The 25,136-nt window shown below is 39.1% G+C and overlaps 1 protein-coding gene across 1 annotated transcript; it reads right to left on the reverse strand.

Annotated features, from left to right (window-relative positions):
- Window positions 1-1,014: 1,014 nt before the first annotated feature.
- LOC103776612 (guanylyl cyclase-activating protein 1-like) lies at window positions 1,015-24,725 on the reverse strand. Its single transcript, XM_008944130.1, has 4 exons — window positions 24,459-24,725; window positions 7,693-7,842; window positions 4,878-4,965; window positions 1,015-1,145 (listed from the first exon to the last, which is right to left on the reverse strand). Exons 1-4 carry the CDS (start codon window positions 24,723-24,725, stop codon window positions 1,015-1,017), a joined length of 636 nt encoding a protein of 211 aa, XP_008942378.1.
- Window positions 24,726-25,136: the final 411 nt, after the last annotated feature.

The raw sequence follows: 25,136 nt of genomic DNA on the forward strand, positions 1-25,136 counted from the left end.
TCTCAAAGAGACTAAATTGCTAAAAGTTTTCACCCAGATACCTGGGCACGGCACAGATACCTAGCTTAATACTCCCTGTCAGGCAAAGGCAGGAAGAATTCAGCTGTTAAACAGTCTGTTTGGCAGAAGCAAGCAGTCCCATCAGCCAGAGCTAGTCACAATACCTCTTTCCTTTTGTCTCATGCAGCCGCGGCAAAAAGCAAAGTGAAAATGAATTGTTTTGAATAGGAGGACATGCAAGTCAAAGGACAAATATCTGGGAAAACAGAATGTTTACAAAATAATTGGCTTTTAGCTACTCTTTGAACGTCTAATTTTAGTCTACAAAGATAATAAAATTTCATTCCAGTGCTTCTGTAAAAGGTTAATTTGAAAGAACGGCAGCTGAACCCTGGCAGAATCATAAAAGTGTCGCATTATGTTAGTTTAAAGACGTAAAAAACAAAGAGTGGTAGACAGCTTGTTAAGGAGAGTGCACATCTTCAGAACATTAAGCTGACTGAGGTGTTTCCAAGAGAACCTACTTCCATTTTGAGTGCCGATTAGAACAAAAGTTAAGTTAATGCAAACCAGGCTTCATTCTTAATTGATCTGGATAGAACCCAGTCCTACCTACAAGTTTATATCCACACTTCAGATAACGGTTAGAGACCCTGTGTATAAAAGAAGAAATTTATGAACTCCATGTCTTCTAGAAATGTTGCATTTTGCAGTATGTTCGTTGTTTTATAGATTACTCTGAACAGAGTTCATAGAGACTAAAAAACTTATTTGTACTGCATTTTCTGTTATATGTAGGCAAATATTTGTGTTCTGTGGTTGCCACAGTCATTAGGGAGGGAAAAAATAAAGAGAAGAAAAGGAGAGATACGGAGTCAAGAGTGAAGATTGCTACTCCTGGAGCGGGCTGCTCAGTATCGCCTGGGCAGGATTTGACGACATCAAGCTCTGAATGTATCAAATGTTATCTTCTTTGAAATGATGACAAAGATGCCACATCTCTCAATGGATCCTTCAGACGCTGTGTCTCCTGCCATTCTGTATGACTTTGAGTACGTTGGAAAGGTCAAAACTTTTCGTAATCAATTCCATTAGGGCCTCATCTCCTTCCACACCGCTGATAAACTCTTCTAGAGTCAGTTCCCCTAAACAGAAATCAGATACTCCTTAGCAACTGAGAAACCCAGCAATCACTCTCAATCCAACAGAAAGCCATTGATGACAGATTGAATCCCCCAGGAAGGTTCCCTGTTCTCTGCTGATGGGCAAATGCAGGAGAAGTATGTGCTAATGTTCTCCTATTTTGCATCAGATCCTAGAAGTCACACTCACTTTTTTTTTCCCCCTGTTACAATTGGTCAAACATGGCTTTCACTGAAATCTAAGACAGCTGTGAGTATTCAGTATCTGGTGACATAAACGTGAAAATAAAGGCACATATGAAGGCTGAATTTAGATGTGTGGGCCAACTCTTACTCAGCTAACTGGAATTTATTTTGTAGCTGGTTTTATCAGAGATTAGGGCATGATTTGCTGAGGATTAGCAGGCATACTCCCTGTGTTGACTACCAAGATTATCCAGATCCATGACAAAACGTAGTAAAAAATAAAATAAATAAATCAGTTAAGTGGTTTGACTAGATAAATTATTCCAAGCAAGTGTAATGGTTATTTAGAGTATGATTTTTTGGGTTTATATCAACATCAGGTAATACCTTGAAAGTTTCAAGACAAGGATAAAATCTCTTTTACTGAGGAACAGGAATACGTTTAGAATTCTTCATCTTTTCCTGCTCTCTGTCCTGTCAGTAATGCCAAGGACCAGTCCTAGACATGTGTCTGCTTACATGGTACACAGGAATGTACACAAATCTCTGGTTAGAAGTTATTTCATTCATACTGTTTTTCTCTGAAAAGGGAAACAGCGGTTGGTTTAATAGGAAGAGCTTGATTCTTTCCTCTGAGAACAGTTTAAAGTTTCTTGTTAAAATCACAACAGTGAATGGTTTCTCACTGAAATAAGATGTGACAAGAGGCCAGGTAAAGAGGAAAGTAATCTGATGTCTTAGGGCCCCAGGGAGCAGCAATGTAAGTTGCGTGAACTTCTGGTGAATGCTTAGCTGGATGACTTCTGGCTATTTTTGGATCTAAGTACTCCCCAGAATTTTTTGTGTGTGTTTTGGTTTTTGTTCATGGCAACCTTGGAAACTTATCTGATGTGAGAAAGGAAAGTGATCAGAATTTGAAAAATGTGAAGATCACTTTCTTACCAGGGGCAATAAAGGCTGCTTCCTCCTTCGTCATATGGATCCTCAGTGCACAGGTGAGCAGTATACATACCACTACACCGGGAAGACTTCATTTGACAGATCTTCTGGCTCTTTGGCTTCAGTGAGAGGAGTAACACCATCTCCAGGGTCTGACATGCCCTGAAGATGTTCACACCTCTTCTTTCAACCCCGGTGCCCTTATATAGTCATCCCAGGAGTAGAGATGGAACGAGCCATCTCTGTAAGTTTCTCTGTGTCCTGCTGCACATCCACTCACGTGCTCAGATCTTTCCTCCTATCCCTGGCACTCATCTTACTTCCCATTTCCTTCCCTCTGCGTTGCCTTTGACTGAGGTCTTTGGGTGGATGGGGATCTTGTCAGATGGACACACTGCATCATTTTCCTGCTTATGCAGATCAACTGGTCTTGAATTCCCTCCTTGTGATCCCAGGCTATGTGTCTGAAAGTACCAATAACCAGCGTGCCAGCATACAAACTCCACTGCAGTTATCAGTGAGATGTGGTTACACTGGCATGCCTGCACTTACTGTGAAGAGTCTCAGATTTCCTTGAGCTAATGAAATTAAATTGCAAAGCCATCAGGAGGTCTGTTTTAAGAATTGCTCCCTACAACCAAGGGATTATTTCTTGTATTTGAATGTGAGGAAGAACACTGCAACTTATTTGTCTGTTTGCCCTTTTCTTTAATAAGAAGCTACAAGGAGGTAGCATAGGTTAGGCTAAACTTGGTAAAATTTGTCCCATTCTTCAGGTGGAATTAGTCCAGCTGTCTTGCAGTTGTTTAAAAAAAATAAGTAGCTATGGAGAACAGTCTGAAATAGGAGAATTATGAAGGTAATTCTGAATAACTCATGTTCTGACATTTCATTGCTAAAACAGAAGACCCAAAAGTTTTTTTAGCTGATGGTCTAGCTCAGATAAAATTACTACTTGCAGTAAATATATGATCAAACCAGGGGCCCAAGTGTGAATAATCATAGAATTTGGGTTAGATTCTAGAATATGACTATATGTTATTTGGAGGTTTTTGGCAATTTGCCTTCACCCAAAAGATGGGCCAAGCAGGTGGGGAAAAAGTCCTCCAGGAGTTATTCACATGCATCACAAGATCACTGTTTATATGTTGATTATATACCTCAAACAGCTTTCTTAAAAGTAATCTTAACACATCAAATAAGACCAGAAAAATTAACAACAATGTCATGGTTACAGGGGCTGGGACCAGTTTATCCTTATGTGGGTAGAACCAAAACTGTATATTCTATACTCTCTATGTCAGTGCTCATGGGCTGTTAAGAAAATCATGGGTAGCAGCTGCCCAGGACAGACCTCACACCCCAGGCTATAACAGATAAGGAAAGAAGTTCAAGGTCAGGGGAGATGTTAACACCTTTCCCACCCAGCAGGAGGAGTCCTCCCTCTTAATGGGCCCATCCATGCCTCGCCCCATGACTCATACAGAACTCCCCCCAGGAGCTATTTCTGTTTAATGGACCATCAAGGACCCACTGCATGACTCATAGACTGATATCAACCCATTGTGAGATGCTCCACCCAGGGGGAGGAGCCAAGTGCTCCCACCTGGATATAAACTGGGGTTCAGTACAGCACAGGGGGCCTTACCCACTGGATTTCCAGAGGACAAGAGCTACCAGATCTTTTCTACGAGACCACTGTTTCATCTGGACTGCTACCACCACCCTAACTACAGAGTATCAGGTTGTATTCTGACTCTGTGGTTTTCCTTTGTATTATTGCTTTTATTTTATTTTTTTTTCTTATTAAATTGTATTTCTGACTTGGAGTCTCTCACTGGTTTGTTTTCAAACCATTACAAACAACAACAACAAAAAAAGGCCCAGAATTCCTGGCTGGGATCTGACTTTGCTCTGCAATACCTTCCTAATATAACTAATTTGTCAATGATAGTCAATGACTGCAGTAATTGATGTAAACCGTAACTGTCAGTGGAAATAGGATCTTCATGTGTAGGAGTGTGAAGGAGGACATTCACGTATCAAGTTTTCTATTAGGAACAACACTGAAGCAGTAAAAGAAAGTTTTAGTTTCCAAATGTAAGTCTGATTGGCTTCATCCAGCCGTCTTGAGGAAAACCAGTAGCATGTGTTGTGGCATGTGTTTACAATCAGCCTTCGAGGGACACCCAATGGGCTGTCCAATCTTTAGAACATGCTAGAGCCTGTGCAACCATGCATCTTAATTGGGTTCTTTAACCATTTTAGATAGATTAAGCCAACACAAATATACTTATAAAAAGCCACCTCGATCACACTTTCATTTTGCTTTCTAATGAGAAGGCTGGTTTCCTGGATGAAAAGTGCCAGACCTCCATGCTTTAGCCCCTACTGCATGTAATTACTATGTCAGCTTATTTGCGTAAGTTGATTTACATTTCACTGCAAAGCTGAAGTAAAAAAGAACAGCTGGGTAAAAAAGAATAGATTCAGTCTTTGAGCTTGTCTAAACCAGTGAGTTCTTCAGTTCTGTGTTCAACTCCCCTCTTAATCCCGTATTCCCTTATAGGGGAAAATCCCTGCCCATGCCAAGAAAACCTAGTTTCTTACCATCATTGTTCACATCTATCTTCTGAAATATAATGTTTGTGAACTCTTCAGCAGACATGCTGGTGTAGCCATTAATAGCCTGGATAGCCTGAAGGCAGAAATGCAGAAAGTTATTTGAGACTTTTTACCATCAGGTTGTGAAAACAATACACTGGCAACTGCAGTAATTGCAATGCAGCTCTTCAGTTCACCAGCGCTTTCAAAAATTGCTAAATAAATAGCTATTTCAAGTAAATCTTCAGTAATAAGGATTGGAAATTTAATTAACATAACATGCCAGAAGATTACAGACTAATTTACATATCTCTGAAGGTCTTCTAAAACCATGTGGCACCCTCTGCTCTGCAACACACTTTAGATTCATCACCAGCATTTTTGTCTTGCTCTAGAGAGTTCTGTGTCTTTCGAGAGTGCCCTATGGTGTGTGTGATTTAAATATACTGGTATTTTCAGAGCTGAAAGCGCATGAGGAGAAAGCCTAAGTAAGTTTCCTATTAAGACATGTTTAACTTAGTAATTGCAAATAAAGTCAGACCAGCAGTCCTGGAAGTTGGCAGAACTTACTTGTCCTCTGAAGAAATTAAGAAAACCATAAGTCTTCTTTCTACGTTTTCTGTGGCAAGAGGACACAATATCGAAAATACCCAGTAAAAGTATAAGTAAATATTTTTGCAAAATTGTGTCCCATTCACTGATACAGTAATTTTGGATTATGTTGATCACTCAGATTAATAAAACAGGAGCCTATATGTTAATAGCCAGTGGTCCAGAAGCACAAGCACGTGTTTACAGACTTGGATTCAAACTCAATATCCCAATTTGTGTTTGGGAAAACACATGCATATATATTTATAAATACACATGCGTGTATGTTCTGTAGTGGGCATAGAATAGAATTTGTTTTTCTGTACCTGAATTATCTTGAGATGAACTGTGTTGTGTAAGGTAATTCACCATATGTGCCAGTTGTTTCTTGCAGTATTCCTGATATTATATTAGAGCTGATTATATTTAAGTAAAACTTAAGTTAAACCTGTTCAGCACTGAAGTGGAGTTCTTGAACATTGCTGTCTTTATCTTACTTTGCACAAACAAGTTCCAAAAGGCTGCAGGAATTTTACAAAAATAGGTACATAAACTTATTTGTATTACTACTTTAGATACTTTTGGTGTTTTAAATGTCTGACCCTGACGCAGTCTTCAGAAGAAGGGTGTACCTCTGTCACAGTTAAATTTGTTGTAGTCCTAAGAACAAAACAATGCTTCCTGAAGTACTTGAATCACTGGCTACCTCAGAATTGCCTGAAATAAAATGAAATAATTGGGCAGTTAAAAGGCACTGAGAGGGTACATGATAATCTGGAAGGAATTTTGATATCTGATAATGATCTGATGGTCCAAAGTTTGCATAGCTGTAGACAGATGAAGTTTTAATAGGACTTCTGTAATTTGAATTAATGTATCAGACATGACATATCTTTTTTGACAAGCCCTTGTTTATACTGCTGCTTAGTATAAGCAGGGTCCTTAGTGGCTGTGAGCTTGTATTTTTATTTCTGTTTAGAGCTCACCAGTTTTAATTTAGCCTAGGTCTAGTGACTTAGTCAGCTTTAGGGTTAAAATCCTTATACTCCAAAAGAGAAGAAAACACACAGAGGTCTAAACTGGTTTTAAACCAGATAGTTCTTGAAAAATAATTCTTTGCATTCAAATAAATTTAATTTTCTTTTTTGGATAAAGCCCAAGACAAAACACAATCATCTCATTGCCTCTGGGTGAAAAATGGTGGAGAATATGTGCAAAAGAAGGATCTTACTAATCTTAAATGAGGAGAAATGTAGGAAACACAACCTCTCCTTCTACCTTTAGAAGGTGATATATAAACTTTGACCTCATGGCTCTGTCTGGCTTCAGCTCCTTTTAATTTGAAAGTCTCTAACAGTGACTAGCCATGTACCAGGAGTAACACAGAATGCAGGAAAAGTTTGTTCCCTGTTTATTATGACATTAAATCCCTATTTTGATTTTATGCTCCCTGCAGCAAAATCTTGATCTTTAACTAGTCCTATGCATTTAGGGAGCAGTATTAAATCATTCGTATTTGCAAGGAACCCTATAATGCTCTTTGGATGAAAGCAGCTACTGAAGTACAAAATATTAGTTTACTACATCAAGCTGGAAAATACAGAAATAATTTTAATGAAAGAATGACACTGCTTTGATTTTATGGGTTTGAAAAGGACCCATTTTCTGCAAAATTTTCTACAGTATTTGTATCCAAATATCACTGCATGATTTAATGATAAAATTAAACTTCCCCAATTTAATTTTAAAGTAGAGGTAATGGCATTTGTAGTAAACAAATCTAAAAGCCTTTTTTTTTTAAAAAAAGGAATATTTTGATAACATGTATATTGTTTATTGCAGCAGGTTCAGTTTGCAAAAACAGTTTTTCACAACAGACCGTCACAAACACTTGTAACCAGCTCTTTTATTCATTATGCTGCTTCAGTTCTACCTTGGCTTATTGTATAGTTTATCACAATAACGTCTCTATTGTTTCTACAGTTTTTCACTATCAGTAAAGTATTATGGCTGTAGAACTATGATTTAAAGTAAAATACTACTTTGATACGTTTACTTCAATAAGCAAGAAGCTAATGGTAGGAGTGTCACTAGCCAGAAGAATTCTTGTTTCACAACTGTAAAACATTAGGTGAAGCACAGGCAACCCATTTACAACACATGACAAACCCCTGTTTCAGGGGCAATGCACTACATCAAACACTCTTGCTATTTGTCATAAATTTCTTACCGTGAATATGCTTAATAGTTCCTTTTTGTCAATACATCCGTTTCCATCGGCGTCGTAGAGCTTAAAATACCATTTCAATTTTTGGTCAATTTTCCCTCGTATAACCAAATTTATTGCAGCTATGAACTCCAAGAAGTCTATAAATCCATCCTAAGAGAGAAAGAGGGAAAAAAAAAAAATAACGTTGGTTTTCTGTTCATTCCAGCAATTTCACAGAAACAAGTTGTCGAATTCACTATAATACACACTGATTTATAAAGCACCTTAATACGAAATCTCCTGCGATGATTAAAAAGGATGCACTCAAATGGAAGCACTATAGCAAGACGCATTAGCACAGGCAGTTCTGTTCTCCCCTGAAAGCTGGGGGCAATGGGGGTGAGGGGCAAATCCGTATTGAACAATTGTTATTGACATTTTTGAGAAGAGAACCAGTTCTGTTGTAGACTTCCATATGTGAAAAAGGGGAGTCTGAGATATCTGGTTGGGTAGTAATGAGATGTCTACAACAGTGTTGCTTATATTCATATGGGTACTGCAGAACTACAGATGTTTTTTGGTGCAACAGAGCTGTTTCAGGTGTTACTCATCTGAGAGATCACGGAGTAAATGTTGTACATGGTAATGAATAACTTGTCATGAACCCCAGGTACTGTGGTTTATCCATAAAAACATCAGGTCTCTCTGACTAATACATTTTGCATGGGATATGAAGCCTTGAAGCAATAAACTGGTGAGGACTGGGGGATATTCATAAGGAAAAAGCATTTCAGGTCAATTTAATTTCATATTTTCTGCTTTCCTCTCTGAAGCTGCTCATGGAAACATGTTAAGAACAGGCCTCCATGGTCAGGTGGTCTAAGCTACTGATCCTGTTTCTGTGAAAATGTGGTGAGGATGGAAGAAACAGTTGCTGAATTTGGAGAGTACTTGTTCCAACTGCTTCTCAAGTGCATAGAAAACAAATTAACAGCTGATAAATTTAATCTTGTCATCTTTATGTTGGTCAAAATCCAATTGCTTGGAGGACCTTTGTGAAATTGTCATTGGTTTCAGATGGACTGTGATTGAGAAGGCTGGATGAGCATCTAGTGATTTTAGCATAGTACTTATTTTTATTGTCATACATGAAGAACATCTTGCCAGTTGAGATTTGCAGTCAGCAGGCATTAATCTGTCCTTGAGGCTGCACTAGACTGAAGGAAAAGAAGTCCTGTTAAGGTGTGGTGCGACTCATTGCCATATTTGCAGTACTGGTTTTGATTTCTCTTTTGTAGGTGCAGAGTGGCACCTAAGGGGCAAATGCAATGTTTCAAACACTCTGGCTTCAATGTACATGCAGAAATGGTGTTTGTATAAATTGTGCAGGCTGACCATTGCTCCGCAGACTCTGTGCGGGTTCTGCTGTAGTTGCTGGTTTTAATTCTAATCACAGCAAATGCAGCAAAGGCAAAACCACCATTCAACCACCAATTTGGGATTAAATTAGATTTGGCAGTAGCTGCATGTAGTTTTAAAACAAGATTAGGCCCAGTATTAAAAGCAGATGCTTTACCAAAAAAATAACACATCTGTTACCACCAACTTTATGCCTTTTGGCACACCAGCTTGAATTTAAATTTTGCAAGTGTTATTCCAAGAAGCATCTCATCAAGTATTTTACTGGAGGGCAAGGTTTATTTTGCTGATTACATTTCCATCATCTGATTTCATAGATGCATTTTACATTGCTACTTTTTTATTGCATTTCATTATATTTATTGAAACTTCAGATTAGTTTTAGGCTTGCTGGATGTCCATGAACAGATTAATTTTCTTCCATCTCCCTTACATTTCACTTTGGATTTTGGAAAATAGTATTTTTTTTGCTTTCTTCTTGTGTCTTGGTGTCACTATTATTGCTATATAAGATTTTCAACAGTTTGGACAATGTAATGATCAGCCTCATGTGTTTGGGTATGTAATTCTGATCTGGTGTATCATTTGGCCTGTCCCAAGCAGGAATGGACTGAAGGCCAACGTCAAAAAACTTCCACCTCTGGAAAACACCTGAAAGAAATTGTAGTTGCTAGGAAAGCCCCAGCACATTCTGGAGACGTGTTAGCCTCAGCAGCCAGTGCCCCAGGAATAGAAAAACTGAGAGGGCAGACATGTCTATCTACATGATGTGGAATCAAAATCATTGCACAAAAGCACTGATGAATAAAGCACCGGTTTTCCTTTCTGCACCAAAACCCATACATTGTAGGTAGAAAAGAAACTATGTGATGCAGAAGGCTATGGCACTCTTGTTACACATACACTGAGCTTTCTCAGATAAAAAGACATACTGCACTTTTTACAGTAGCATCCAAAAGCCTCAGAATAGTACACTAAATAATGAACAACATCATATCAGGAAACTATGAAGATCATCCTGTGGCTCTGAGAGTGCAACAAATAACACAATAACTGTGGTTTGATGTTATTAAAAGAATATTGCTGTGCTGATTCACCCATTTGCTGCTCTGTAACCATTCAACACACAAGCATCTAGGTGGGTCCTTACACATCTCCAGGATCTGTAAAACTTCACTCTGTGCAGCATGCACAGTAAAGTATCTGTTGTTTTTTTAGGACATCAGTAATTCACAAGCAAAGAGCTGCCATAAAAATAATAAAATTTAAAAAACCACCACCAAATCATCAACATATTAAGCAGAGCTGATTACCAGTGGTGGAAGATTCAAATAATTTACTTCTAGTGCTCTATTCTGTTATTTCAAATGGCAATTTTCTAATATTTCATTGAACAGAGTTTGTGGTGGTGAAGCCTGTTTATTTGACAGCTTAGGGTACTGGACAGATCTGGGTGATGGATGTATTTATTGTGTGTGAGGGCTTGTTTTCTGCATCTGTACCATGCTGGCCCTGCCTTTCTTGGCTGCAGCACATTACATTGGGATACCATGGGTGTCTGGAAGGATGGTGAAGTTCCTGCTCCCTTCCCTGCTGAAATGCTGCGTTTGAACCCCAAGCCCTTAATTAAGGTTGACATATGGGTGATTCCCACAGTCCTTCATAAAGAGGTGGTGAGTTTGCCTTATAGCTTCCCCCCAGGGTGCGGCCGGCCCTGCAGGGAGAGCCAGAAGGGAAATGAGCCCAGGGGGCCCGCACTGAGTTGACAAAGGTCAGGTGTCTGCTTGGGGATAAAAGCTGGGACCACTGGCAGGGAGTCAGGAGTGTCTGTCTGTGGAGTGCCCTCCCCAGAGCTTCCTGGTTCAGGGCAGACCTCCTGACTCTCCCTGGAGCCGGGCCCTGGTCTGTTTAGTCCTTTGTGAACGCGGGTTGATCGGGTGAGAGTTGCCATGTGGGCACCTTTTTCTTATGTGTTTAACTTGCTGGTCGGGCTTTTTCCCTTGCCAACTATGGGCAACCTCGGGTCTCTGTTGTACCACCTGTTGTGGGCCGAGTCGTGTCGTTTGTGGGATCATTGGGGGTGGCGTCGATCATGTACGAGCTTGTTGACCTGTCTGTACCCCGGCGGTCATTCGTATAGTAACATTTCTGTCTACAATACAGTCTGCATATTGGTTCATCTCCCTGCTGGTGTTATCATTTTTGTTGGGCCTGGTCATTGGCAAAACACCTGCCTGAATGGGCAGAGCCAGCTGGGGTAAACTCACAAGGTATCACCTCTGGATGTGGTAAGACATCTCTTAATCTGGTTCTGAGGAGTGCGCCAGAGAGACACCACAAAAATAGGTTCAAAACTTTTTACATGCCCCAAAGTCTTCTGGGCTTTCTGCTTAACAGAGTAGACTTCATAAAATTTAGTATATTTTTTTAAGCTCTTAATGGCTTGACCAAATGAACTGGAAGCTTAAGGATGCATTATGGTTGTGCATGTGTTTGTGCACTTTGATGCTGCGTCTTTGTTACTTGTTTTGCTTTCACTGATGAGTGTTTTTTAAAGCCACTTAGAAGAGTTTGATTCACAAACCAAAGACAAAAGAAGGCTCCAAAAGTGGAAGGAGAATTTGCTGATGATACAAAATTGGTCATCATGGCCCTGAAGGCACCACCAGCCCTAACTGTCCCTACCCAGGGCCCAGGCCCCATTTCAGTTGTTCATTAGCAATTGGATCTCCTGAGGAGAAAGCAAATTAATTTTATCTTTTTACGAGATGTTTTTGCTTCAGAATGTCAGCCTATGTGCAGTTGCTGGAGGCTGCTCACTTTTGTTTGGTGAGGGGGACAGTGTGTGTCCCATGAGGGCAAAGCCGGGCAGTGAGGGACTGTGATGTTACACAACAGCAATAAATACCCCAGACCCACAGGAGAGCATTATCCTTCAGTGCCTAGAATAGCATTGCTAATCTTCCTGAAGCTTTAAAAAATCTCTCGTGGCTTCAAACTATTTGAATACAGATTAAAAATAATTGAGTTGTCAGCTGTGAATACACCCGACCTTAAATGGCATGGTAATTCAAAGCTGGCCCAACATTACCTGAACCTGGCATTTTGGCTGCCTACCTCTTACCTGAGAGGGATTTCCTAGCAGTGCTGCTGGGATAGCCACTCATCTCCCACCAAACACCATAGCTATGCAAGTGGAAAGGGATAATTTTTGTCCCTGCAAAGCCCCCACAATGAGTCAACTCATTGTCTTACTTGGAGCACTGAGGACTTTACTAAGAATCCATACACAATAAGCAGTGACTTGTTTACAAAATTTGCCCCTGAAAAATCTCTAAACTCGACCTTACACCAGGAGAACAGCTCAACAGCCTTTATTTGGATTATCAAGTGTGCAAATATGACACTTGGTCTAGGTATTTCAAACCTAGGGCTTAGGACATTAAGCCACCCTCCCTCCCCACACCCTGTCTTTCAGAATACCTCTTAAACCTTGTAAAGCAGAGGGAGGAAGCACAAGCTAAACAGCAGATTACAACAGCTCAGAATAACTGAAATTTTAACTAACCCTATGCTCTTCTCTCTTTAGATGCCATTTCAAATATAGCACTTCTGTCTCTACCCTCAGAAACCTAAAGGACGATTCATTTAAATCCATTTCATTTTCATCCATTTCCTTGCTTGCTTTTTGCTTCTGAAGACTTTTGGCTGTTCCTCAAAGGTTGCAAATGCATTATTGAAGAAATACAGAGCTACTTGTGACTCCTACTCTGCTGGGGCTTGGAGAGAGCTCCAGATCCACTACAGGCTGTGGCCAGAATCACCAGTTTCCCAAGTAAAAAAAGCTCATTTGTCACAGGGTGGGGGAAGACTCTTGGCAAGCAAAGACTATTAGATAAGGATGAAGAACGAAGCAGGGAATTAGGAGCTGCAGATCGTTAAGTGGTTTTATGATAAATGCATGCCTACTGTTATATAAAGAGACGACACTGTATTGACCAGGCTGTTACACAAGGTTTGGCTCTGCCCAGATGAAAAGGACTCGTGGGATTTGGGAACTTGGAAAATACTAGGACCTTTGTGTTGTAGGAGTTGGAAATGCAGAGCCAGCTGTGTCCTGATTCTCAGTCTTGTAGGCTACTCTGGTAAAATTTGGTGAAATCAAATATGTTGTGATGACAAACAGTTTTATTCCTTTAAAACTGACAGCTGTCCCTAACTCCCTGTTATCACTCATGATTTTCTTTCAAGATTACTGGAGAAGCATGGAGATAGGGAAATCACTAAGGCACTGGGCTGAGTTCTGCACTCAGCCTGCAGCATGGAACAGTAGTGCCCAAGAAGGGCTGTGCTGAAGGAAAGCACGTGCTCAATGACCTAACTCTCTGCTATCATCTCCTGGATGGTGGAGTTCAGCTTTCTGCACCCCTAATTTTGAGCCTCTGCCTGTGCTTTTAGGAGCATCTTTCTGAATTTAAAGCAGTAGGCAAGAGAGGAAAAAAAAAACTAAAAAACTTGGCCATGACTACATAACTCATCTTCCAGCAAATTTCTTGCCCACAATTCAAGCAAATTTTTCTCGTTTGACAAACCTGAGAATGTAGCAGGAGGAACCTCCAGGAAAAGCACTTTGAAGACATACGTGTCTTCCAGTGGCAAAGATGCTCTATTTGGTAGATTAGCTCTGTTGCTCCTAGATAATGCTTTTAGGATTTAATGTCTCAAGGGATGTATGCAAGAAGGTCCTAGAAGTTAAACAAATATAGTATAATTCCCTAAACTACTCGGTATTACTAGATAAAGGACCTCAGGGAAGGAAGAAGTTAATACTCTGCACCTTCTTTACACAGTAGGATTTTTTTATTTCTTTTAAAAACTGGGAGATTATAGATCACGTTTTGTCTCAAAAAAAATGGTTACCAATTTATTGTCATTACATGAGTTTGTGGCCAGGTTAGTTAAAAGAACTCATCCAATTTTTGCTGCATATTTTCTGCATTATTATTTCCAAAGCATGGTTCATCAACATCGTCCTCAACAAATGTTTGAATCATGGTTGCATTTTTTTAAAATGTTTTGAAGCAACACTTCTATGATAAAGGGAAAAAAACCAACCCAACAACATAAACCTAGAGTAGTCTAACTGCTCTATTCATCATTCATAAAGAAATAAATAGACAGTAGTGCTTAAAAAAAATACTTAAGTTCTTTAAATAAAAGAAGCAGATTTCTGAACTGTTTCAATAAAATTACTGTCCTCTTTATCTCCATCACAATTTAACAAGTAATATTTGAAAGTAATTATGATTAATTTTACAAAGTTAATCTTCACTGCTTATTCACATAATATGCCAAAATTACAGTGATAGCTTGTAATGGTAGTGATACACTCCAAGTGCTTTTTAAGCCCAGTGAAAGCTGCAGAGTATATGCTAATTTGTTTACACTTGCATGATATTTTCACAGAAACACTACACATGTTAGGAAAGTAGAATTCCTTTGGCTTGATGTGTAAATTGGTCACTGAGTAACTGCAGAGGAAACAACTCTAAACCCTTTCTGTTATTTTAAAAAAAAACGAAGTGTAGCACAACTGAATAGGAGACTGTGTAGGCAAAGATTTATTTTAAAATAAAATTGAACATCATTCTTTTGCATTCCCCTTTCTATACTGATTTACACTGAGTTTTGCTACATTTGTTTCTGTAAGACATTCTGTAAAAATCTGTGGTACAAATTTGATCCCTATTAACAAAAAAAAAAACAAGAGAAAAATGACAAGGCAAAAAAAGTCACTTGACCAAACCTCTAAGTGCTTAATTTTTATTGTCAGTATTTTTTTGCCACTGATGTCTTTGCATCCAGTACAGTGATACATTTTATCTTGGCCTCCTGTGGAATGTAGCTGGCATTACAGCCTCATACAGAGCCTACAGCTGTGCGGTCTTAACCTGTGGATGTCAGGTGCTGGGTCCTAGTGTGAAGGGAGACTCCTGACAGCCAGCTGCTGAAGCATTGGTGGATACATTACATGTGGCCTTGCACCATTCACAAATCACCTCTTTGGTCCAGGCGTGCTCCACAGCATGACTGACCTGCCCGAATGCAGCAAATCTATATTACAGACACGGTGAGCCTGGACGTGCTGTGCACAGACGGCAAGAAAGGGGCTTTTCAATGAGGTGGGGACACCCTAAGTTGCACACTGTGAGTACTGCTGCCACATCACATAGCTTAATCCAATCAAGCTAAGCATCAAGACTGTAATGCAAGGAAAATTCAATGGGAATATTACTTCATAGCACTTGCCTATATGTATATTTTGAAATTTTGTTTTAAAGAGGAAATTTCTGGACATTCAGAGTACCCTTTTTCAATGAAAAAAAAAACACAAAACAAAACCCCAAACCACTGAATACTGCAATGCTGTAATAGAAATGTGAGACAGACCTCCCTTTAATATCTCACATAAAGCATCAGCCTTCCATGCTTGGTGGTGCTGTGGCACTACTGGGGAATTACCTCTGATCTAAAACTTTTAGATAATAACTTGTACCATTAAATCCCATAGTCAAGAATTTGACTGTACTGGCAGTAAGTAAATGACAATTTTAATGATAACGTTAATGTAGGCTTTTAGCTAGTAATACATTATTAGAGAATGAATTAGTACTATCACAGCATTAAGTCCTGTGCTAAACCACTAGAAAACAAAGTTAGGATTGTGAAATTACACCAGTAATTGTAGGAAGCCCTTAGAAAGTAAAAGATTTTTTTTTTTTTGAGTCAATATATAAAATATGATTAAAAAAATTTCTAGAGGTAGTTACAAAGTAGTACAAAGACATTCTTTAAGACAGTCTATAAATAGAGTAGTACTTCATGGAACCAGGTGAAATAGTCATAGAACCTAGTTTCAGTTCCATGGAATTTTCTGTAAGTGTACAGTAGCTTTCAAAGCACTTAAGCACACGGACAAAAATGATGTAACTACACTGCCTTGAATACAGGAAAGCATCATTTAACTTCCTCCTTATTTACAGTAACCAGGCTAGTTACTTTACATTTGAGACAATTTTATGCAACATTACTCCAGATTAAGGAGAAGCAATTTTTGGCTTTGGTTTTTAGTTTTGGACACAATCCAACAAAAATGGGAAAAGGATGTACATGTGCAGTCTGAAAAGCTCAAATATTTCAGGAAGTAAGAATCATAGAATCATAGGGGTTGGAAGGGACCTCGAAAGATCATCTAGTCCAACCCCCCTGCCAGAGCAGGGTCACCTAGAGTACAAGAGTAAGACTTGTAGATTTTTGTTACTTCTGACAGATGATTTCTTTCTGGCTAAAAGTTATCTTGATTCTTATTTTCTTGTAGCCCTTTTAGTTTTGGAAGCTGATTCATTTTTTGACATGCAGGCTTTTATTGCTGACTCTATGATGTGATAGCTGTGACTGATATGAAACAAAAATGTTTTCTAAGTACTTCTTGCTGTGGAGACTGATTAGAGGGGATTACAAGACTGAAAAAGCATTCAAAGCCAGAAAAAGCAAGTCTTCTCTGGGCAAAGTGGTAGTGCTATCCACTTGTACTGGTACAAAAGAACCATGGAAAAGGAATAGTATAAGACATAGCATGTCTTGCCAATCACAATATCAGTTTATATGCTTGGCCTCATGGTGTAGTGTGTAATGCAGATGTTACTGCTGCAACCTTACTACCTTGGTTAAGCTGGCTGGTTAGAGTAAGCTAAGAAAAGTGTACTTGTCCAGAGAGTCATTTCAGTCTGAAGACATGCCTAAAATTATGTGTGCAGCTAGACTTACATTTTCACAACTATTTGGATTCATAGAATCATAGGAAAGTTGTTCATGAAAGTTTGGGAAAAGATTTCTATAATTATCACCCTCTATCACCCTGCTTTGGATAACTAACTATTGCACCCAGTTCTATTGTATCAACTTTGGTGATACCTGTGAACATGTCAGGATGCAGTAAACAGCCTAGGAAGTTCCTCAGACAGCCTGACAATTCGTATCATAGTAGCTATTCCTGGTCCTAAGGAACACATCAGAGCAAGACAAGCTGAAATAGGAAGCCAAACTGAAGACAACATTTTCCCGAAGAGTTAGCAAAGATACCCTGAGCCATTATAATTGATCCCACAAGAGGTGGAAGCACTTAATATATAGGTTCCAAGTGACATTTGAAGTATTGTTCGCTAGCAAGCATTTTATTTCATCTTATAAGAGCTTTTCATGCCTTCAATAATAATGCAGAAGGTAGCTATCACGTGGTGCTAGGTAACCATTGCATAGCTGGGTCATGTCAGTCTTTCAAAACAGAATGTCTTTCGTGGAATATCTAGCAACTAATAGCCTCATATAGATGAAAATAACATTCCTCTGTCACTCACAGTTCTTAAGAAGGGGGAAACCAACTGAGAGTCAAATGAAGAATGAGTTACATTAATCATCAAAACATCTGAAAAATACAACATCTCCCTGTGAACATTTGCACATTTTCCTGGAAAATGAGGTGCAAGCAATGCTTTCATAGAGAATTTCATCGTCAAATGATTCACATTTCCTTCTACTACAATACCTGAGAAGATGTACTTGGCTAATCCCATTCATGTCCCTATAACCAAAGAAGATAACATCTATTTATAGTCAGAACACAGAATCAGATGATGAACAGTCTGCCTGAAAGTCAGAACTATAAAGACACAGTAGGAGAGTAGGGAAAAAGGACGAGAAAAAAGCAATGGTAGTCTACCTCCCAACCAATGGTGACAAATGGTGGTCAGCATTGTGCAAAGCACAAGTGAAGGGAAACTCTTATTCTTTGGTAAAAAAATAAAAAGGTAGCTTGAGATGTAGTCATTTCTACACACAACAAGGTTCTACTGAAGTAACACATTTTTGCATTTCTTATTATCGTTTCTACATCTAACAGCCTGTTTTAACTGTCTTCTTTAGATTTTAAAATGGATTCCTTTAGAAATCTTTTCTATCGTTCTAATCTGCATAAAGATGTCAGGTGAACTCTAGTTTATCACAGAACTACTTTAAATTTTAAATGAAAAAGCACAAGCCAAAAAGATGACTAAAGATTCACATCAATTGGTGGCTCCTTAGCTAAAGATTTCTTAAATTCTTTGCTGTTGACTTTGTTTAGCCTCAGCTGGAAGCTAAATCCCAGCAGCTGCTGTCTCCTGCTTCCTGTCTGCAAGACAGTGGAAATGGAGGACAGTTATCTGGGTTTCTGATTTAAAGAAAAGTTTTTAGAATAAGTGTTAAAGAGTAGCAGTGCTGACTACAGCATGTTTCCTTAGTTCTGTTTAAGAGCAACAAACACTTCCAACGTATTATAGATACACCAAACATTATTTTTCTAGGTATGCTTTCCTTTAACATTGGTGTAACCTCATCTTGAAGGATATAATCTCTCTGAAATATGATACTTATTCTCACAGAAAAACAAACATACATCAGTATACTTGGCAACTACTGAAGTATTTTAGATAAACATAAGTGTTTCTTCTCTGAAATTCATCAGTAGGCTGCAGGAACTAGGACGACGTGACAGTTATGCGTGGTCTGAGATTCAGAGGGAATAAAAAAAGCAGGAAGAATTCAGCGTACTTTTATGTGGCTGCAGCTTTTTTATTTTGGTATTACAAATAGCTTAAAGGTGAAGAAGACTGAGGTCATTTTTCCCTAAAATGACCTAATAAAGGGAATGTTTTAAAAAATGGACTTTGTTGCACTTGTATTTTAATGAAAAAAAATTATTTTTGAAAGCTTTAATTGCAAAGCTGTGGCAAAAGATAAATCCACCATTTAATATACTGCCAGTGCCATTATATAAATAATGCTTGCAAGTATTAATGTATGAGTCATGAATAAAACGTTGGCTTAAATGCTACCTTGTGATAATCTCAAGAAAAGTTAACTTTGCAATTACAGTTCTGAATGTTTGGCATCTTTATTTTACACTGGAGCTAAGAATGATGAATACAACTTTCAAATTTCAAGAGCATATTTATTTGTTTGATTTTTTGTTTAATTATTAGCAACGCATCCCACAGAGGTCAAGGTAGGGATGAAAAGTCTTGATGTAGAAAACCCCTTGTTTTTAGGAAACATGGAAAAATCGAAGACGTCTGCATACTTGGTATATAAGATCATTTATTTATGAAGGAGATGGTGCCTGCACAAAAGACACACCAGAAAAGGTTAATGTTTATTTAGCAAGTTCCTGAGAAGAAATCTTTTAGGACATAGCCTATGTTACTAACCTCCAAGAGAAGCAGACACTGACTGGAAGCAGCTTTTATACATTGAACAGATGCACTCTGTTGAGCCAGAGACATACAGAACTATGCTCTGCCACTATTACTATGCAAAAATATATTTTGCAATGGGTTTTAAACCTGCTGGTTTTGCCCGGGAAGAAAACACCCCCAGCGGGACCCCCGTATTACCTCCAGGGTGGTCTTCAGCGAAGAGGAGGACAGTGGCGAGTAAAGGAGGGATGGGCAACGATCGCTTTCTTCCAAAATAAAAGGTTTTAATAACATGAAAATAACAAACAAAAAACACCTGAGGCAGGCACTGAAACAGCACCCACCCCAGAGGAGAAGCGAAAGAGAATGTGGCCAGGGGCCAGGTTGGTAGGTGGGTTTACAAAGGCATTGTCCTGTAAGGATACATGGATGGGTTACCGACAGGTCAGGGGTCCAATGGGTGTTAGGGGATAGGTCTTGTGGTGGCTAAGCCAACCACAACCTGGGAAAGGTGGAAAATTCTGGATGTGTGCCCATGTCTGGGGACGAAGAGGCAACAGAAACCTCTGTCTCCAGGAGGCGCACTGCAATATGCCACATATAAACACAAAAGATAACTGAGTCCAAGAGACCATAAAACCACGGTAGTGTTGCCTCCTTGCCATGGTAAGTTAGTGCAGTGCTCTGAGCTTACATGGTCTGCTTGCTGCCAAGACCAGAGGTAGCAACAATCTCTACATAGAATCATAGAATCACTGAATGCATGGGGTTGGAAGGGACTTCTAAAGGTCATCTAGTCCAACAGGACTTTGAATTGAACTGTGAAGATGTAACCTTCTCCCTGTTGTATGTCCACTGATCACAGTAATTTCCGTGAGTAGGGAGCTGCACTACTCAGTTATCTCCAACCTAAAGAATTATGAGGTCCTGGCAGGAATTCCTGTCAGTATTTGTGTGGAAAACTTCAGTGGAACAAGCTTTGCCTAGGCTTTCAGTATATCACAAATTGTTGGAAAAACTTACCACACCACCATAATTCCTTTTTAACCGTTTCCAGTAGACTAGCAAGTTGGGTATTTTTTCTTTTTGTTTTTGTTTTTAAAATGGGAATATTACGTAGGAGAAGGATGTCTGTAACAGACTTCAGCTGGATTCAGCAAGGCTAATAAGGAGATGAAATGCAATTTGGAACTATAATTACCACCCCTCCCAAACCCCATTACCATCTTGTGAGGTTTAATATTCCACACATTTTCTGCTGAAGGTTTTAACCTGTGCATACATGAAACATGAAGAAAGTCTATGCACTTTTTAAGAGTGTTTTATCATCTTATTCTATAATAGAATACCTCCAAGCATGGAGGACCCCAGTTTAACTCAAGGACCATTAGACTGCTATAATTTTAGTTGTAGATTAATCTCAGGCCTAACACTTCAGCACAGCTTTCTAAGCAGATTTCTATTTGTAAGAAAACAGAAGCCTAAATGATAAAAATATATTTTGTGCTGAGAGTACAAGATGTTATTAAATGACTTAAGTTTTCCAGAATTAATTTCTTTAGATTTAGATCAACTGTAAACTAGTCCCCAAACTATATGCCTTTATATATAAGCTTCAGCAGTAGAAGTCGTAACAATTTCAAACTGAAAAAGTCCCATTGTTAATCCATGGTATTTTCTGGACACAAAAAGTTAGATAAAGAAAAAATCAAGTCAAATTTCTATGAAAGTCAGCTGGGGGAAGCATGGGAGAAGGTTCAAGTTTGCTAGCTGTCTACCTAAACAGCACTTTTATATAAAGGCTACTATTAAGAGAATGGAAATAATTTATGGCAAAAAGTTTTGTATACTTCACCACTCACTGTGATAATGGCCCCTTTATTAGAAAGCAACAACCAGATAAGAATACAATAGCAAGGGAAATAAAATTTTGATCTACTAACCTGAGAAGTTGCTATTGTACTGAAGTAAACTGTAAGCAAAAACTCAAATGACAAAATTATTTCTGAATTCATGCATTACATATACAACCACTTGCATCCATTAACTACTGTGGCTTGAAGATGAAAGATTATAATCTGTTTAATATTGCACAGTGCCTAAATGTTCTACACAGCATCATGGAAGGATAATGACCCCTTATTTGTACAATCGTAGTTGCCATTTCAGAGCACACAGTGTGATGCTCCCAGTCAGCCATCCATTGAGCACTCTTGACACATCTGTACTTAACTAAAAGCACTTTTCAGGAGCAAAACCTGCATTCCCACCAAAAAACCTGAGAAGGAGAAAAAGCTATAGAAAGGGTATAGGACAAAAAGTGAGTGTATGGAATGATATCCTTTTTTTTTATCTCATCAATAACATAGAACATTCTTTTATCCTGCCCTGAGATGCTGGTCGGTTGCCAGTTTATTCCCAGCTTAACCACATAAAAATCATCATAGCCATATCCTTGAAAAGTGTTTGATTGATTCTTATTATTTCTAAAAGTCTACCTTAGAAATAGTGGTCATTAGTCTTGGTCATAAAGGAAAAAAATTATACTTAAATTTATGAAAACAGAGTGCTGTTAACAGTGTTTGAATAAGAAACAAAGGCTGTATGCTAACAGAAATGCAATCATTATACTGAATAGAGATTACAATACAACAGACTTGTAAATCTCTGTAAAAAGTTGTTACGGGCTCAGTTTCCAAGTCTTATATCTTAAATTGTTCATTTCTGTTTTTATTCTGAAAAAAAATCTCTGCTGGTCTCAAATATGCCAGATTTAGTTTTGTTTGCTTGACAATCCTTCCCTAGCAAGGATGATCCTCTGAATACCAACTATACCTTTAAAAATGCTCACAGGCTAGTGATCTAGCTTTCTGAGCTACTGATTTCTGAGCTTTGGTGCACTCTTGCTTGATTCCCAGCTGCTGTATACCTATTCCTCTGCTTTGTTTTTCCTTTTGTTTTGTTTTTCTTCATTTTTCTTTTAGCTTGGAAGCTAATCTACAGGTTAGGATCTGATCTCCTTGCTGTAACTGCAGCTCAGCTTCACATTGCGTAGAGTGCTGAAATTTTCAGCAAACCTAAGTATGAAACAGTTGGGGAAAAAAAAAAAAAATAAAAGGATAATCATAGGGACTGGAAGAGGTCCTATGCTAAGACCCTCCAAGAGGTGTTCAAGGATTACAGTCTCTGTCAATGGCCAAGCATGTGACAGTTTCAGAAAGCCCTTTGCTGTGAAGGCTGGCAGATGCCTAGGTTTGCCCTGCTTGAGTGGCGCAGTCCCTGTTTGGCAGATGGTGCAATGCTGGTGCTGGACACACGTACCCTTCTCTGGTGGAGGAACCACTGTTCCAGCCTGCCCAGTTTGCTGGAATCAAGCAGGCCATCCCTCAGTAATCTGATATCTGTGACCCTAAGCATTACAAAATAGAGACACAGGAGGAGACAGTAGGGGGATGTGCTTTCTCTTGCATTGATTGTACAGCCATACACTTCTGTGCCCCAGGGATATGATCCTGAAAGGCATGACGGTTAGCAATATAAGTGATGAGACACTTTTTCTGTGAGACTGAGTTCCTGGTCATTACCTTGTTTTTCCATCCTTTAGCCTTGATTGATCTTGGTTCATCTGAGGAAGATGGGGATGAACATGATAAGGTAAAGTTCAGAAAGATACAGCAAGAAAGTTCCTGGTAAAGGAGGGGAGTTCAGTCACTCGGATGAAGCAGCTGAGATCTTTCAGGATAGTGAACCTAAAATCCATGCTGAGAAGACTGACAATCTCCAGCTGACAGTCCTGGTGCAGCTTCTGCCTCTCTGTCCTCCACACCATGCATACTGTCCCTCTATGCTTAAAACAAATTTATCAAGTTCCTCCAAGAATCTGCCCTCTACTTCTTATGGAAAAGTTGCTTTGCTATCTGGCAGCCTGACCACTTCCTATATGAGAGTGATGACAGCCTGCAGAGCAGGGTGACAACTGAAATCCCTGATAGAGAAGCAACAATTAGCAGGGGGTTCCCACTTTGTTTTAAGTCTGTTTGGCCACTACCACAGCAACAAAAGATGAGCTAATGCTCTTTCTGAAACCTGCTTTTATTCCACTCTCCTCACCTTTACATTAATCCAGAATCTGAATGTGTCACAAATATGAAGGTTTCACAATTCTGCAGAGGTTGTGCTGATATGCAGAGCCCTGGGACACTCCAGAATTGCAGTGAGTGGAGGGCTCAGGGTGCCCAGCTCCAGGACCTTATGAGCATGAGGCAGCACTCAAGAGAGACCTAGAAAACAGCTCACGCTTGTCTGCCACTCTGTCAGTCATTAGATATTCTGATGTCGTTTCCCCTCTTCCTCCACAACCACATGGTCTAAGGTCTTCTACACATAGTGATAGGTGCTACACACAAGTACCAGATAACCATGGCTTTGTCCTTGTCTGTACACCTAAGGAAAAAATAGGTTTCTTGTCTGGGAGCCAACTGATTGCAACCACAAACAGTTATTGCCGTAACAGGGAAGGTAAATTGGAAATATAGCCTGGAGAAGCTGCTTGACCTTTTTGTTCATTAGTCTGTTTGGGCTTGTAACTTGGGCACTGTGTGTGATCTCCTCATCTGAGTCACATTTTCCTCTCTGCCACTGGTTCAATACATTACTTTGGGCAAATCTGTTTATCTGTTCTGCCCTTCATCATCAGTTAAGTGCAGGCTGTATTTTCCCCTCTGGCTAACATTGATGTAAAAGCTTAATAAATTTGTATTGGAGCATACCAATATTTTCATATGCCTACAAACAAGCACAGGATAAGTAAAGGACAGAAGAATAACTAGTGAACTACAAATTACACCTCATTTTCAGAATTGTTTCTTGACATTTTTTAAGTGCCCCTGAAAGTACTGCCAAGAATCCTACTCAAAGCCCTCAAAGCACAGTCCCACTTCTTCACCTCTAGAGCACTGTAATGACAACCCTGTCCACAATAGCAGTTTTGTGAACAGAGCACAAAGAAGAGCCTACAATCTACAATTCACAAACAAAGCGATAGTATGAGATTAAAGAAATAAAGAAAAGGTTTACCTTGTTCAGATCAAAGATATCAAACACTCGTTTAATGTATATATCTGCCTGTGGATCCACCCCTTGTAGACCCATGAGTTTCTTGAATTCGTGCAGACTAAGCTGCCCAGATGGGCATTCTCTCATAAATTTGCTGTAAAAATGGTGCATCTCTGGGATTGGATCATCACCTGGTAATGATCCGTTGGCTCCCATGTCATTACGCAGAAAGCGTCTCCTTATTTTTGCATTCACGTTTGTATCTCTCAGGTTCAGCGCCTTGCTCATGACCAGAACTCAAACAACTACTGCATTTAAATGGCCAAGGTAAACCTCTTACAGCTTAAGTTTCTATTTTTATTTCATGACTATCTGTACTCATGTGAGATTACCTTTAATGCCCAGTTCTAAACCAGATGGAATTTCAGAAAGTGACTAAACTAGAAGAGAGCCGTGCCCAAATTATATTTAATGAAAATCCAGATTCTCCAACTGACCACAAACATGTGTATTGGAAAAAGAAAAATGAGGACCTCCTTAAAGTGGTTGGCTTGAGTTATATGCAAAACATTACCAACACATAAAAGTCTAATCCTAGATTGACTGTAAGGAATAGCTACAATTTTTGCTGCAAATAAGGATGGAAAAAGTTGAGTGCAAACAGAAATTTTATAATTATTTATAATTATATTAATATAT

Source organism: Merops nubicus, unplaced genomic scaffold, assembly GCF_000691845.1.
Source record: "Merops nubicus isolate BGI_N331 unplaced genomic scaffold, ASM69184v1 scaffold11677, whole genome shotgun sequence".
NCBI lineage: Eukaryota > Metazoa > Chordata > Aves > Coraciiformes > Meropidae > Merops > Merops nubicus.

What these genes read in the sequence shown, in the direction of transcription:
- LOC103776612 (XM_008944130.1), bottom strand. Translation starts at nt 24,725, where the DNA reads ATGAGCAAGGCGCTGAACCTGAGAGATACAAACGTGAATGCAAAAATA. An exon ending in ATATCTTTGATCTGAACAAG is followed by an intron (nt 7,843 to 24,458) that starts GTAAACCTTTTC and finishes TTTCTCTCTTAG; the next exon opens with GATGGATTTATAGACTTCTT. An exon ending in AACTATTAAGCATATTCACG is followed by an intron (nt 4,966 to 7,692) that starts GTAAGAAATTTA and finishes TTCTGCCTTCAG; the next exon opens with GCTATCCAGGCTATTAATGG.